The sequence below is a fragment of the Homarus americanus genome, unplaced genomic scaffold (assembly GCF_018991925.1).
Source record: "Homarus americanus isolate GMGI-L3 unplaced genomic scaffold, GMGI_Hamer_2.0 scaffold2539, whole genome shotgun sequence".
NCBI classification, from domain to species: Eukaryota; Metazoa; Arthropoda; class Malacostraca; order Decapoda; family Nephropidae; genus Homarus; species Homarus americanus.
The window spans coordinates 323,316-335,870 of NW_024725489.1; the positions used below are offsets into that span (position 1 = coordinate 323,316).

A 12,555-nucleotide genomic window follows, 5' to 3' on the forward strand; every position below is an offset into this window, starting at 1 on the left:
TTACTACAATTATTATTATTTCATGTTGTTTATAGATTCATGGCATATTAAAGTTTCAACGATATATATAATAATAGCCCCTCTTAATAGACCGACTGGCCACAGATCGATCAACGGCGAAGAGGATAAAAATAAACTGGTGATTATCTACCCTAGACTAACCTTGAGTTGCCCAGGTACACGCAGATGATTTTACTCAATAAGGGTTGTTATTATTACTATTATTATTATTATTATTATTACGAATTACAACTAGGATGAGAGAAATTGTCAGAAGTAAAAAATAAAGACATTCTTCTTACCTTTGAGGAACTGGTCTTCGTATTTAGTTTTAGAAGTCTTGTAGTGCTCAAGTGCTTGTTCATAGTTGTTCTTAGACTTCCCTACAGCTTCTTGTAACTGCGGAGTAAATCATTATTATTATGCTGTAAATAAGGAATGTGTTGAATTCTTATAACTCCACATCACAAGACAGAGTTGGGTCATTATCATCAATTCATCATCCACATCCCTATCTCTAATGCTTTTACTACTAATAATTCTACTTTTTATACTACTACTACTAATTGTATTATTACTTTTTTTCTTCATATAATGGCCTCCATCCACCCCTTATAGCCATTACCTTCGTCGCCATTTTATTACCTTAATATTAAATATCCTCATACATAAGTAGCTATCCGAGCTGTGTTGAGTTAGTTGAGCCGCAGATCCATGCGGCATTCAGTGACTGTTGCCTCATAGTCAATATCTGCTACTACTACTACAAATATCAATACTACTACTAGTAATAAAAATACTAATACTACAGTACTACTACCACTAATTACTTCAACTACTCAGGGGGCGGATCCAGGAATATCAAAAGGAGGGTTATGGGTGGGGAAACACGGCGAGCACAGCAAATCTGACCAATATTATGGCCATTTTGAAACCATGCGCACTTGATATTAGAAGATATTCTAAAGTCAGTAGTAAATACTTTTTACTTTAAATAAATGCCTGAGTACAATACTGCATTAAAGAAAAAGTATTGGACTTTTCTGGTGAAAAGGGGGGGTCCGGACCCCCCTGGATCCGCCCTTGCTACTACTACTTCAACAATTGGTATTACTATTTCTCCTAATACTACATACTACAACTACTAATACTACATCACTATTACTTCTACTACCACTAAATCTACAACTACTATTACTACTCTTAACAACAACAATACTCACTCTAGTAACTTCATTGGTAATCCTCTGGTGTTCCTCGTAGTAGACCTTCCTAGAGGCTCGCTTCTCCGTGATGAGGGCGGCCAGTTTGTCCACAGTATCTACAACCAGTGTGTCCGCGTTCTGTCGCATGATACTGCTCCACTCATCCAACCCCTCAACCATCATCCGCCACGCCTGGGGATGATATTATACAACACGAAATAAATCATCCAGCCACTCAACCAACACCTGTCAGTTCACTAGTAAGAGAAGTGACCTACCCGACTGAGCTGTCAAGTTGTGTCGAGTTTAAGTAAGAAAAATGTAGAAAGTGACAGTTCAAAAGTTAAGACAAGAGGCAGAAATAACCACCACACTTATACCTACTTTATACACATATCCACAACTTTACAGCAGTATTACACAAAATGAATATTTACCATGAACAATGAATGAATGTGAATGGAGATAGTTGTGACGTAAATTATTGATGTTGTTATAAGTTATTACAACGCTTTCATCACCCAAGGTCTTTTAAGTGCATAACTAGGATAGTAATTTACACTAGTTCATCAACAATTAAATAGTCAGTGAGACAGAACTCTTGTGAATTAATAAAGATACTAAGAAACCCATTTTATATTATGTTTAGTTATTTAAGTTTGAGGATTTAAAGATGTGTGGATGTTTCTACTCGTTGTCTCCTTATATAAATCCGTCCCGTTTGTCAGTAACTTACTTATTAAGTTAATTAAGTCGGATTCTAAAAAAAACGCAGGTTCCCTTAGAATAAAATAAAAGTGAATACAAACTCACTAACATAATTAACATGACTTAAAAAGCATTAATTTATTTTTTATGTTTACAATTACGGCCCCGAGAGATTATTAAAAAAAAACATAAAAATATAAAACGAGAGAAAACGTGGGAGTAAAATTCAGTTAAGGGGAAACTGTTCACTCGAGCATGGACGCTGGCTCGATGACTGCATGTATCCTGTATCATTTGCATTCCTTCTCGTCAGCTCCCTCTCTCTCACCTTATGAAGATGAGAGTCGTCCAGTACATTATCCGGGGCGTCCATCTTGGCGGCCGTGTGAGCAAGCTGCGTTAGTGCGGCGGCGTAGTCCCTGTCGCATTTGGCCCGCGCTACCAACACTCTGCGCATCGTGTCCAGGAGGCGTAACTCCGCGTCCTGGCGAGCCAACAGGGCCGCATGGCTTGTCTCCCCCTGTAGGGATGCACTGAACCCCATCACCGACCTATGGGGAGAATGGGGGAGGTTAGGAAGTACAGAAATGGGGGTGTATGGGGTGAGGGAGAGCAGAGAGAGAGAGAGAGAGAGAGAGAGAGAGAGAGAGAGAGAGAGAGAGAGAGAGAGAGAGAGAGAGAGAGACTAATTTCAACTTTGATGATAAGGTCTCAGAGCAGTGGTGAGGGGGGGAGGGGAGGAAGGGGGGAAGGAGGGGGAGGGGGAGGAGAGGTAGGAGAGGAAGGAGAGGAGATTAATGGGTAGGGAGAGTATGATTGAGATGAGGAGGAGGAAAAGATGAAAGGGAGAAAGAAAGTTTGAGTAGAAAAGTGGATTCAAAGGAGAAAGAGAGAGGGGGGAGGAAGAGGGAACAAAAGGGGAGAGGGAACCAAAGGGGAGAGAAGGAGGAATGAGAGAGGGAGAGAAAAGAAGGAGGATATAATTGGGAAGAAATGGATGAAGAAGATAAAAGAGGAAAGAAGAGAAGAGACAGGAAAGGAAAGAGAAACAGAATGTGAGAAATAATATAGACAAACAAAACAGTCTATGCACCAGGGCGGCAAACTCTTAAGTAAACACACACAAACTTACCAACTGTATCGGATCCACAAAACACATATATTAAACCCGACTAGATATTAAAACTTTCATTCGTGGCATCAAAATAAACCTTGATGAAACACAAACACAGATATACAGGAAAATACATAAACATACCACAAAATACACAAGAAATATCCTTCCGCCACCCACTCCTTTCCCTCTCATCCTTCCTCCCCTCTCCCTCCCACTCTCCTTTCGTCCATCCCTCTCTCTCCCGCCCCCCACTTCCCCTCATCGATAGAGCTATTCTTGGCCGCCACCTGCCGCCACTCACTTACCTGTCTGCAGCCAATCAACTATTTAGTGAGTTACACCTTATTGCCCGAGACCTGTCCCTTATGATGACGTCAAGGGTGATTCTCTCTCTCTCTCTCTCTCTCTCTCTCTCTCTCTCTCTCTCTCTCTCTCTCTCCATATACACAGACATATAAATATAAACGACCCTGATCTAATCTTCATAAAATAAATTTAATAATATTATAACAGTAACACAACCCTGATTTAGCTTTCACAATATCAATAAATAACATGCATAACAGTACACGACCCTGATCTAGTTTCCGGTAATGGCTGCTCAAGGGTCTGTGATTGGTGGGGTAGTAGTAATAAGAAATGAGCATTGTTATGGTTGGTAATTCCGGGTTGTGTTGTGGGGGATGATAGCTGTGACCTTAGGCGCCGTCGTGTGACATTGATATAGTGTTTTCAGTGTGTGGGGGGGGTAGATGTCTTCCCCATTCCCTTCTCTCTCTCCTTTATTCTCTCCCTTTTATGTCTCTTCCCCTCCCACGCACACACTCACTCCCTCAATCAGTTGATCCTTATTTCATACTGACAGACTAATAAATTATCTATCTATATGTTAAATGTCTATCGTTGACCTCATCTACTAACTACACCCTACATACACACAATACACAGAGAGAGAGAGAGGCCACGGTAGCAGCCACCCTCCTACAGTGTGGGAGATGGAGAAAGCGTCACCCCCCCACAGGTGTACGAGCTCAGGTGACTAGCACGGTCAGGTACAACCACTAATGAGCACCAGGTAAACGTGTTGTGGGTACAGTGTTTAACGTGCGTGTGGTTGTAAACGACAACAACAACAACAAAAACAACAACAACAATAATAATAATAATAAAAATAATAATAATAATAATAATTAAATAAAAAAATAAATAAAATAACAATAATAACAATAACAATAATAACAATAACAATAATAACAATAACAATAATAACAATAACAATAATAACAATAACAATAATAACAATAACAACAATAATAATTACGTCATACCTCAAGATGACATCATCACCTTAGCGTATAACGTCACTCAGTCTACATAACATTACAAGATGGCTGCTGTAGTGGTTTAGTACAATTGGTACGCTGTAATTACGCATTTGTCTCTGACTGTAATTATTATGTGCCAATTGAACCCTTCCTCACTTGCCACTAAAACAACTCTGTGTTACTGGGGTGTAGAAAGTGTTATACTGTACTTTCTCCTCGTAGCAGTAGAGAGATTGCTATATTGACTCTTAATAACAATAGTGAAAGTGTTAGTTATACTTCTATACTTTCCCCGTATAGCACACGTAGAGAGGGAGGGGGGGCAGAAGGATAGAGAGACGGAAGGAAAGAAAGGAGGGAAGAAGGGGGGAAAGAGAGAGGGGTGGCGGGGGAGGGAAGGAAGGAGGGGGAAAGAAAGAGGGAGGTGGGATGCATTGGGGGAGGGGATAGGAATGAGGCAAGGGAGGGATGGAAGGGTTGTACAGACTGAGGGAAGGAAGGATCACGGAGGGAAGGTGAACTGAATGCTACAGACCACCACCACAGCATCGAGGCGAGGCACAACACTAACAGAGAACCTCGACTTAGATTCTAACCTAACCTAACCCAACACAACCTAACCCAACCCAACACAACCTAACTCATACTACTCTAACTCTAACCCAAATACAACCTAATCCAACCCAACACAACCTAACCTCCACTACTCTAACCTAACCCAACCCAACACAACTCCAACCCACACTACTCTAACCTAACCCAACCCAACACAACCTAACCTACACTCACTCTAACCCCAACCCAACACAACCCAACCTACACCACTCTAACCTAACCTAACCTAACCTAACCTACCAACGACTTAGATGACAAGTTTCAATGAGGGTCAAACAGGGTACTTTAAATACCTGTCAAGGCGGTGGGCACTGGCACTCTGGCCTCAACAGGAAGTGCCACTTTTGACCCTTAAGAGTTCCTTTCTCATGGGAGCCTAGTACACCCCCCCTTTAAGTACACCAGTTCACAAGATGTGTCACAAAGAGTCGTTGGTGTTTCTGAGAAGTGTGTGTGTGTGTGTGTGTGTGTGTGTGTGTGTGTGTGTGTGTGTGTGTCAAAGTATAAACAACTGGAAAGGTTACAAATCACTGGAAAGATTCGGGGTGGAGCGAGGCGACATTTCCTGAGGCTATTGGGAGGATGAGTGAAAGTCTCTCATCAGGGATTGGAAGTTGTGCAGAAGATTCGGAATTAATTGATTTACTTTTATTTCCCTTAAGTTATGACATCTGGGTATTAGTTATTAAGGAGATTGGGACGATGAAGATATTAGCTAATCACTTCTAATCAGTTTGAAAAGTAAAGGAAAATTTTGTGGGTTCATGGAAAAACTTACGACGGATTGAATGATTGGTGGAATAAAAAACAATAATAACAATAATAACCAAAATAATAATAAAAATAATAATAATAAAAATAACAATAATAATAATAAAATAATAACAACAACAACAACAACAATAATAATAATAATAATAATAACAATAACAACAACAATAATAATAATAATAATAATAATAATAATAATAATAATAATAATAACTCTGTAAACACAAACATCAAGGGGACTCTGTTAACACTCTGTACTTAAAACATTACACAAGAATGTTAAGTACACCCACAATTACTTACAACACCCCCAGCGACACACCCTTACACCCAGAACTCTCATAATACACCCTTAACCCTTTGAGGACGAAACGTTCATGTAATAACCCTTTGAGGACGATGTTTCAAGTAATAACCCTTTGAGGACGATGTTTCAAGTAATAACCCTTTGAGGACGATGTTTCAAGTAATAACCCTTTGAGGACGATGTTTCAAGTAATAACCCTTTGAGGACGTTGTTTCAAGTAATAACCCTTTGTAATAGCTCAATAATAGTCCTTTGAGGTCGGTTAATCCTTAATACTCAAAGGGTTTAACCATCGTCCTCAAAGGGTGAAGTAATCCATTAGTAGTTCAAGACTTAGTAGGCAGGTGTGGACACAGGGGCATCTTAGGGCTTATATCCGGTATCTTTGGTACACCCATAACGCAGAGTGAGTGTAAGGGGTGAGGTGTGGGTGTTGAGTGTAGTGTAAGTGTATCAGTGTACAGTATATGTCGCCTACAGTAGGTCAGTACACAGTATATAGATTCAGTGTAGGGGGTGTAGATACGGTCTGACTCAGTACACATAAGCAGTCAGATTAAGTGTAGGAGTGTAGGTAAAGACTATACCAGTAGATAGAGTGTAAGTGTAGGGGTGTAGGTGTCGGCCGCCCCAGTACACAGGACATACACTCACCCGTGCCACCAGTTCCACAAGCGGTACTGGAACCCGTAAATATGAGAGAGCAGCTCCATGTCTGTGTGCCGCCACCAGCACCACGACTCAACCTTCCAAGTCACTGTTACAAATTTCCAGAACTATTCAAGTTACACTGTAAATCGCTGATGACCTGAACACGTCACGGGGTCGGGAGCGTCACTGTACACGACACATCAACGTGGTTAACATCAACAGGCTGATTAACATGACAACTTGAAGACGTTAATGTAGTGCCGCGTGGTCCAGTGAGTCTCAAGCGTCACCATGTGCATCACTGACCTCTCGTCTTACTGTGTTACAATGTGTATCTGTGAGTTTGTATACACAGGCATCACCACGTGTGGATCTCCAACACCGACACAGGTTACACTACACCCACGCGGGACAGTAGAGCATTACAGCACTGATGGCGGCTGCGACAAAACACTATGTTAGTATCGTTTACATTAGTTTCCCCTGGTCACTCGTCGCCCCAGACGTCGACTGGGCTAGGGTGGAGCTACCCACTAGTTGGGGTATGTCACACAGCACGGCCCCGTCCCTCCCTCAATCATTATCGCTTTTTACCTCTCTCTCCACTCCCTAATCACCTCCTTCGCTACTCCAGACGCTGTTTTAAGGTCTTATTTAATTATACTCTTCGTCCGTGGGCGCCAGAAGGCCAAGGTTAAGAGTGTAGAGGCGTCAGGAATCAGTTTCTGGGAAAGACTGGAAACTGTGGCGGCGAGATTGGAAGGAATTGGCCCTCATAGAGACAATCTACCCCCATGACGGGCAGTGGTCGGCTGGGAGGGGTGGGGTGAGGTGCGGGGTGTGTGTGTGGGTGTGTGTGGGGGTGTGTGGGGGTGTGTGTGGGGTGTGTGTGTGGGGGTGTGTGTGGGGGTGTGTGTGTGATGGGGTGAGGTGTCTGGGTGTGTGTGTTTAATGAAGGGGTTCTCGGCGCTCTTCTCTCCCTATCTCTACAACCTCATCTCTCTCCACTTCCTCCCCTCTCTCACACTCCCCCCTTTCCCCTCACTCCTTCCTCTTCAACTCCCCCCCTCCCTGCTCTACTCCACACCGTCTCCGAAGAAGGGAATCTGAAAAGACCAATTTACTCTCCCCTCGTGACGTCTCAAACACCTCCCCTCGGTGAGTTCAGACCGTCACCCGGAACACCACTTCTTAACAATCCTCCCCTCTCTCATTCCTCCCCAACTGGTGCTGTGAGAACGCGGGGAGCTTTTTCTTTAAAGATTTACGACACTAAAACAGATTCTCAAAGATTCACAAGTAAAATTTCCCTCCTAACTGGTGATGTGAGAACGTATCTGACTCACTTAAGTTAACACACTGAAAAAAAACCACATTCTCACATCACCAGTTAAAGAAGAAAATCTATCTTGTGAACCTTTGAAAATCCGTCATTGTATCGTGGTTTAAGTGAGTTAGATAGATATGAACTTACATCAGCAGTTATAAAGGCAGATTCAACTTAAGGACCAGTGAAGGGGAGGACCTGAGCTATATTGGGAAACATTGTGTTGTGTGTCAGGTAAAAGTGATAGATTAATACATTGAGTACATTTAACCCCTTGAGTACGATGATTTAGCCCCTTGAGTACGATGATTTAGCCCCTTGAGTACGATGACTTAAGCTAACTATGATTTAACCCTTTGAGTACAATAACTTAACCCCTTGAGTACAATAACATCGTACGTTTGGGGACTTCTTCATATTCTATTCCCGGAGTTAAGTCATCGTACTCAAGGGGTTAAGTCATCGTACTCAAGGGGTTAAGATGACCTTGAAAGACAAGCTGTAGTTAAGGTGACATAAGAAGACGTCTCTATAAACTGACAAGTGTTATATTGCTATTAAATCAGTCTGTCTGTTGACTTGTTTGGTGTGTGTGTATTATTGTACTGTATGTATGTCAAAGTTAAGGAACAAATATACGACTGATGGAATCTCTCTCTCTCTCTCTCTCTCTCTCTCTCTCTCTCTCTCTCTCTCTCTCATAAATCTCGGGGAATGGCAGTGGTTGAGGGGAAGAATACAGGCAGTGAGGGGAGAAGATGAGGGTATGAGGGGAGAAGATGAGGGTAAGAGGGGAGAGAGAATGAGTGAGAAATGAGGAAGATGAAGGAGGTGTGGTGGTGGGACAAGGAGAAGAGAAGAAGGGGAGAATGACAGACGAAGAAGGAAGCAGAGAGAGAGAGAGTGGGGGGGTAGATAATGAGGGCGGGCATTGGACGTAATGACTGTGGGTGGCAGGAATGTAGTGGGTGGTGGGTGATTCTAATAGGTTGGGTGGGCTGATGTGTTCGGTGGGTGGGTGGGTTTCTGGGTAGTTGGTGGAGTAGGGGGTGGGTGGGTGGGTGGGGGGTGGGTGGGTGGGTGGGTGGGGTTGGTAATGAACGTGGGAAGGCAGTAAGTAGTGGTAGCTTAAGAAAAAGAGTGGGTGGGTGGGTGGGAGGGGGGTAAAATAACAGTAGGAGTCTAACTAATGCTAACACGCGCAAACTATCTCTGTCTGTCTCTCTCTCCTTCAGCGCCTCCGTCAATACCAACCACAACCTCTCCCCTTTGACCACATGTTGCCACGACCACGTCTGGCACCGTACTGAAGCCAACAGCTGGTCTGCCCGCCGCCGTAGTCATTCATAATCTCGACGGGGATCAGCTGATGATACAGAGGGCGGGGGATTGGTCGGTTGAAAATGCTAAGGAGAACGTGATTGGCTGTTGGTAACGATGCTTCCGGAGTTGTGGTTGGGAGATAAACTGTAGTAAACACCATGACGAATATGTTGCTGCCACACACATACGTACATACATACATACATAGACACATTTTTACGTACACAGTCACATCCGCACACTTGTAAATATCCACATACACTCATATAAACCTCGTCACATACACACAGTATATTATAATTTGAATGTTTATAGTGAGAATATTTTGGGTGTAGCGAGTTCTGAATCACGCGTAGAGAGAGAGAGAGAGAGAGAGAGAGAGAGAGAGAGAGAGAGAGAGAGAGAGAGAGATGAGTCACTTAATTGTTCGTGTTGTTATTTAAATTCCTTCACACTTTCTCCTCATTATACAAACAATCATCATCACCATCATCATCAATATCACCATCATCATCATCATCCCAACTACAAAACTACTAAGGTTACCACAACTACCACCACTACAACTATTACCACAACTACCACCACTACAACTACTACCACAGCTACCACCACTACAACTACTACCACAACTACCACCACTACAACTACTACCACAACTACCACCACTACAACGACTACCACAACTACCACCACTACAACTACTACCACAGCTACCACCACTACAACTACTACCACAACTACCACCACTACAACGACTACCACAACTACCACCACTAACTACCACCACTACAACTACTACCACAACTACCACCACTACAACTACTACCACAACTACCACCACTACAACTACTACCACAACTACCATCACTACAACTACTACCACAACTACCACCACTACAACTACTACCACAACTACAATCCCCATCGTCCTTACAGCTCTTCCTCGTAACCTAACCAGCAAGAAGTCCTTAAGCCATTAACTATCCAATTATCACACTTAACGACCCTGAACCACTGACTTTGACCTCAACAGCGTGAGTGTGTTGGAGAGCTGCTCTAATAATAATAATAATAATAATAATAATAATAATAATAATAATAATAATAATAATACCTAATAATAGTAGCAGTAGTAGTAGTAGTAAAAGTAGTAGTAGTAGTAGTTGTTGTTGTTGTTGTTGTTGTAGAAGAAATACAACCATACAACAACCTCTCCATCCACCCCACTCCACCCCAACCCTGCCCACTCCACCCCACTCCTGCCCACTCTACCAGCTGTACGCGTCACACTTCACTTCATAAATATATGCTAATGGGTGTAGATTATTCATCGTGTACACCCAGCAACACTGTATACATCCCGGTACACACACTTAGGCTGTGTGTACATGAATCTGTGTGTACTTAGTTTTTCAAGGTCCTATGTGCTGCTACTGGGCGCTGACGGAGAGAGAGAGAGAGAGAGAGAGAGGTTCCTCATTCTAGCAGATAGATAGATAGATAATTAGATAGAAAGTTGAACAGATAGTTAAATAGATAAATAGTTTTAGACATGATATTAATTAATGTGTTCAGTAAAACGAGGTTAAAGATGAAGAGTAGTGCCACCTGGCGAGTGTGACAGTGCCAGGTGGTGTGTGTCATGGTGCACCTCTCTCTCTCTCTCTCTCTCTCTCTCTCTCTCTCTCACCTGTCCCTCCTTCTCTTTACACCACTTATAGGTAACAAAGAGCATCCTGTTTAATAGTAATTAGTTAACACCTTGATGACTCTGTGACACACCGTCTTGAGAGAGAGAGAGAGGCATATTATGTAACCCACTGTTAGGTCACTGACTTTTATATCACCCCAGAGACTGTGACGCCCGTATTATTAAACATCTTCCCTACGGGCGTAAGTATTAAGTCCTAAGTTGAAGCGTCTTTCTAAGTAAATCAAATCACTTAAGTAATCCTCCACCCTAGACAGTTAAGTAATAAATCCTTGTGATCCTAAGTCGACCAAGAAGGGGGGGGGGTGTAGCTAGGTGTTAAATGGAGTAGAAATCTCGTGCAGTTAAGACTATAGTGGGCAAATCCCTCCTCCTTCCTACCTCCCCCTCCTTGCATCCTCCTCCTCCCCCCCTCCTTCCCTACCTCCCCTCGACATCCTCCTCCCTTACCCCCCTCCTTCCCCTACCTCCCTTTGTCCCCACCTACCTCCCCCCTCCGACATCCTCCCTCCCTTACCCCCTCCATCCCCTACCTGCGCCACTCACCTTACGCCCGGTGGATTGAGTGAGGATTTTCGACTTATTAGTGTTCGACTGAGTGACACAGAGGTGAGGCTAAGGTCCCCCGTTCGTGGATTAGGAACGGATTTGTTTACGGCGACTGATGGTAAACACAGATGTATTTTCTTGTTGTTTGTGATGGTGTTATTGTTGTTGGGATATATTAATTAACCTGTTTCTAAAGGTACGTACAAGATTAAAGGGTAATTTGTACATTAGACAGTTATTTATATGGAGTCAGACCGAGGTGTTGAGATGTGGCGTAATGAGGCCTACCCACCCTTACCTGCCGATACACCACTGACCAGGTAACAGACTGGTCAATCACCTGGGACCTGTAAGACCTGAGAGTGACCTGAATGACTAATTACGAGGACCTCCAGTGATTATTAACCCCTGATGTACCTGGCCACTGAGTCTACAGGGTTAATGTTCAGGACCACGTGAAGATTAAACACCCCGGCTTATATCCCCTGATTATCAAACACCTTTCAAGTTAACCTAACACTAACCTAACCCAACCTACTGAAACCTTGACTAACCTAACCTACACTAACGCATTTTACGCACCCAAAGACGTAGCGTAATTTCCCTACAGGTGAGGCGAGTCTGTGGTTTAATTACAGGTGAGAGAGGGAGTTAAGACAGGTATATTCAGGTGTTGGTTTGTTCTGGGGCAGCGAGGCGAGGATGGCAACCTGTTGTCTCAGGTCATTCATACGAGGACGTGGTGTGTGTGTGTGTGTGTGTGTGTGTGTGTGTGTGTGTGTGTGTGGGTGTGTGTGTGTGTGTGTGTGTGTGTGTGTGTGTGTGTGTGTGTGTGTGTGTGTGTGTGTGTGTGTGTTAGAGTAAACATGCAGGTGTATAATTAATGATGGAAAATGAACAATACAACTTGACACCATACAGTCAGTCTCTCTCTCTCTCTCTC

General features: G+C 43.1%; 1 protein-coding gene across 6 annotated transcripts in view; it reads right to left on the reverse strand.

Moving 5' to 3' along the window:
- LOC121864898 (tyrosine-protein kinase Fer-like) overlaps positions 1 to 12,555 on the reverse strand; it is a 62,870-nt gene that overhangs the window by 16,628 nt on the left and 33,687 nt on the right. For 5 of the 6 annotated variants that reach the window (XM_042364068.1, XM_042364066.1, XM_042364064.1 and 2 more), the window contains 3 exons: positions 2,242 to 2,464; positions 1,224 to 1,397; positions 303 to 399 (listed from right to left, as the gene is read on the reverse strand). In XM_042364068.1, the coding sequence (XP_042220002.1) occupies positions 303 to 399; positions 1,224 to 1,397; positions 2,242 to 2,457 (487 nt within the window). In that variant the 5' untranslated portion in view covers positions 2,458 to 2,464. Of the gene's footprint in view, positions 1 to 302; positions 400 to 1,223; positions 1,398 to 2,241; positions 2,465 to 6,702; positions 7,216 to 12,555 lie in introns of those variants that run through there. The other variant, XM_042364067.1, reaches the window with a different exon arrangement.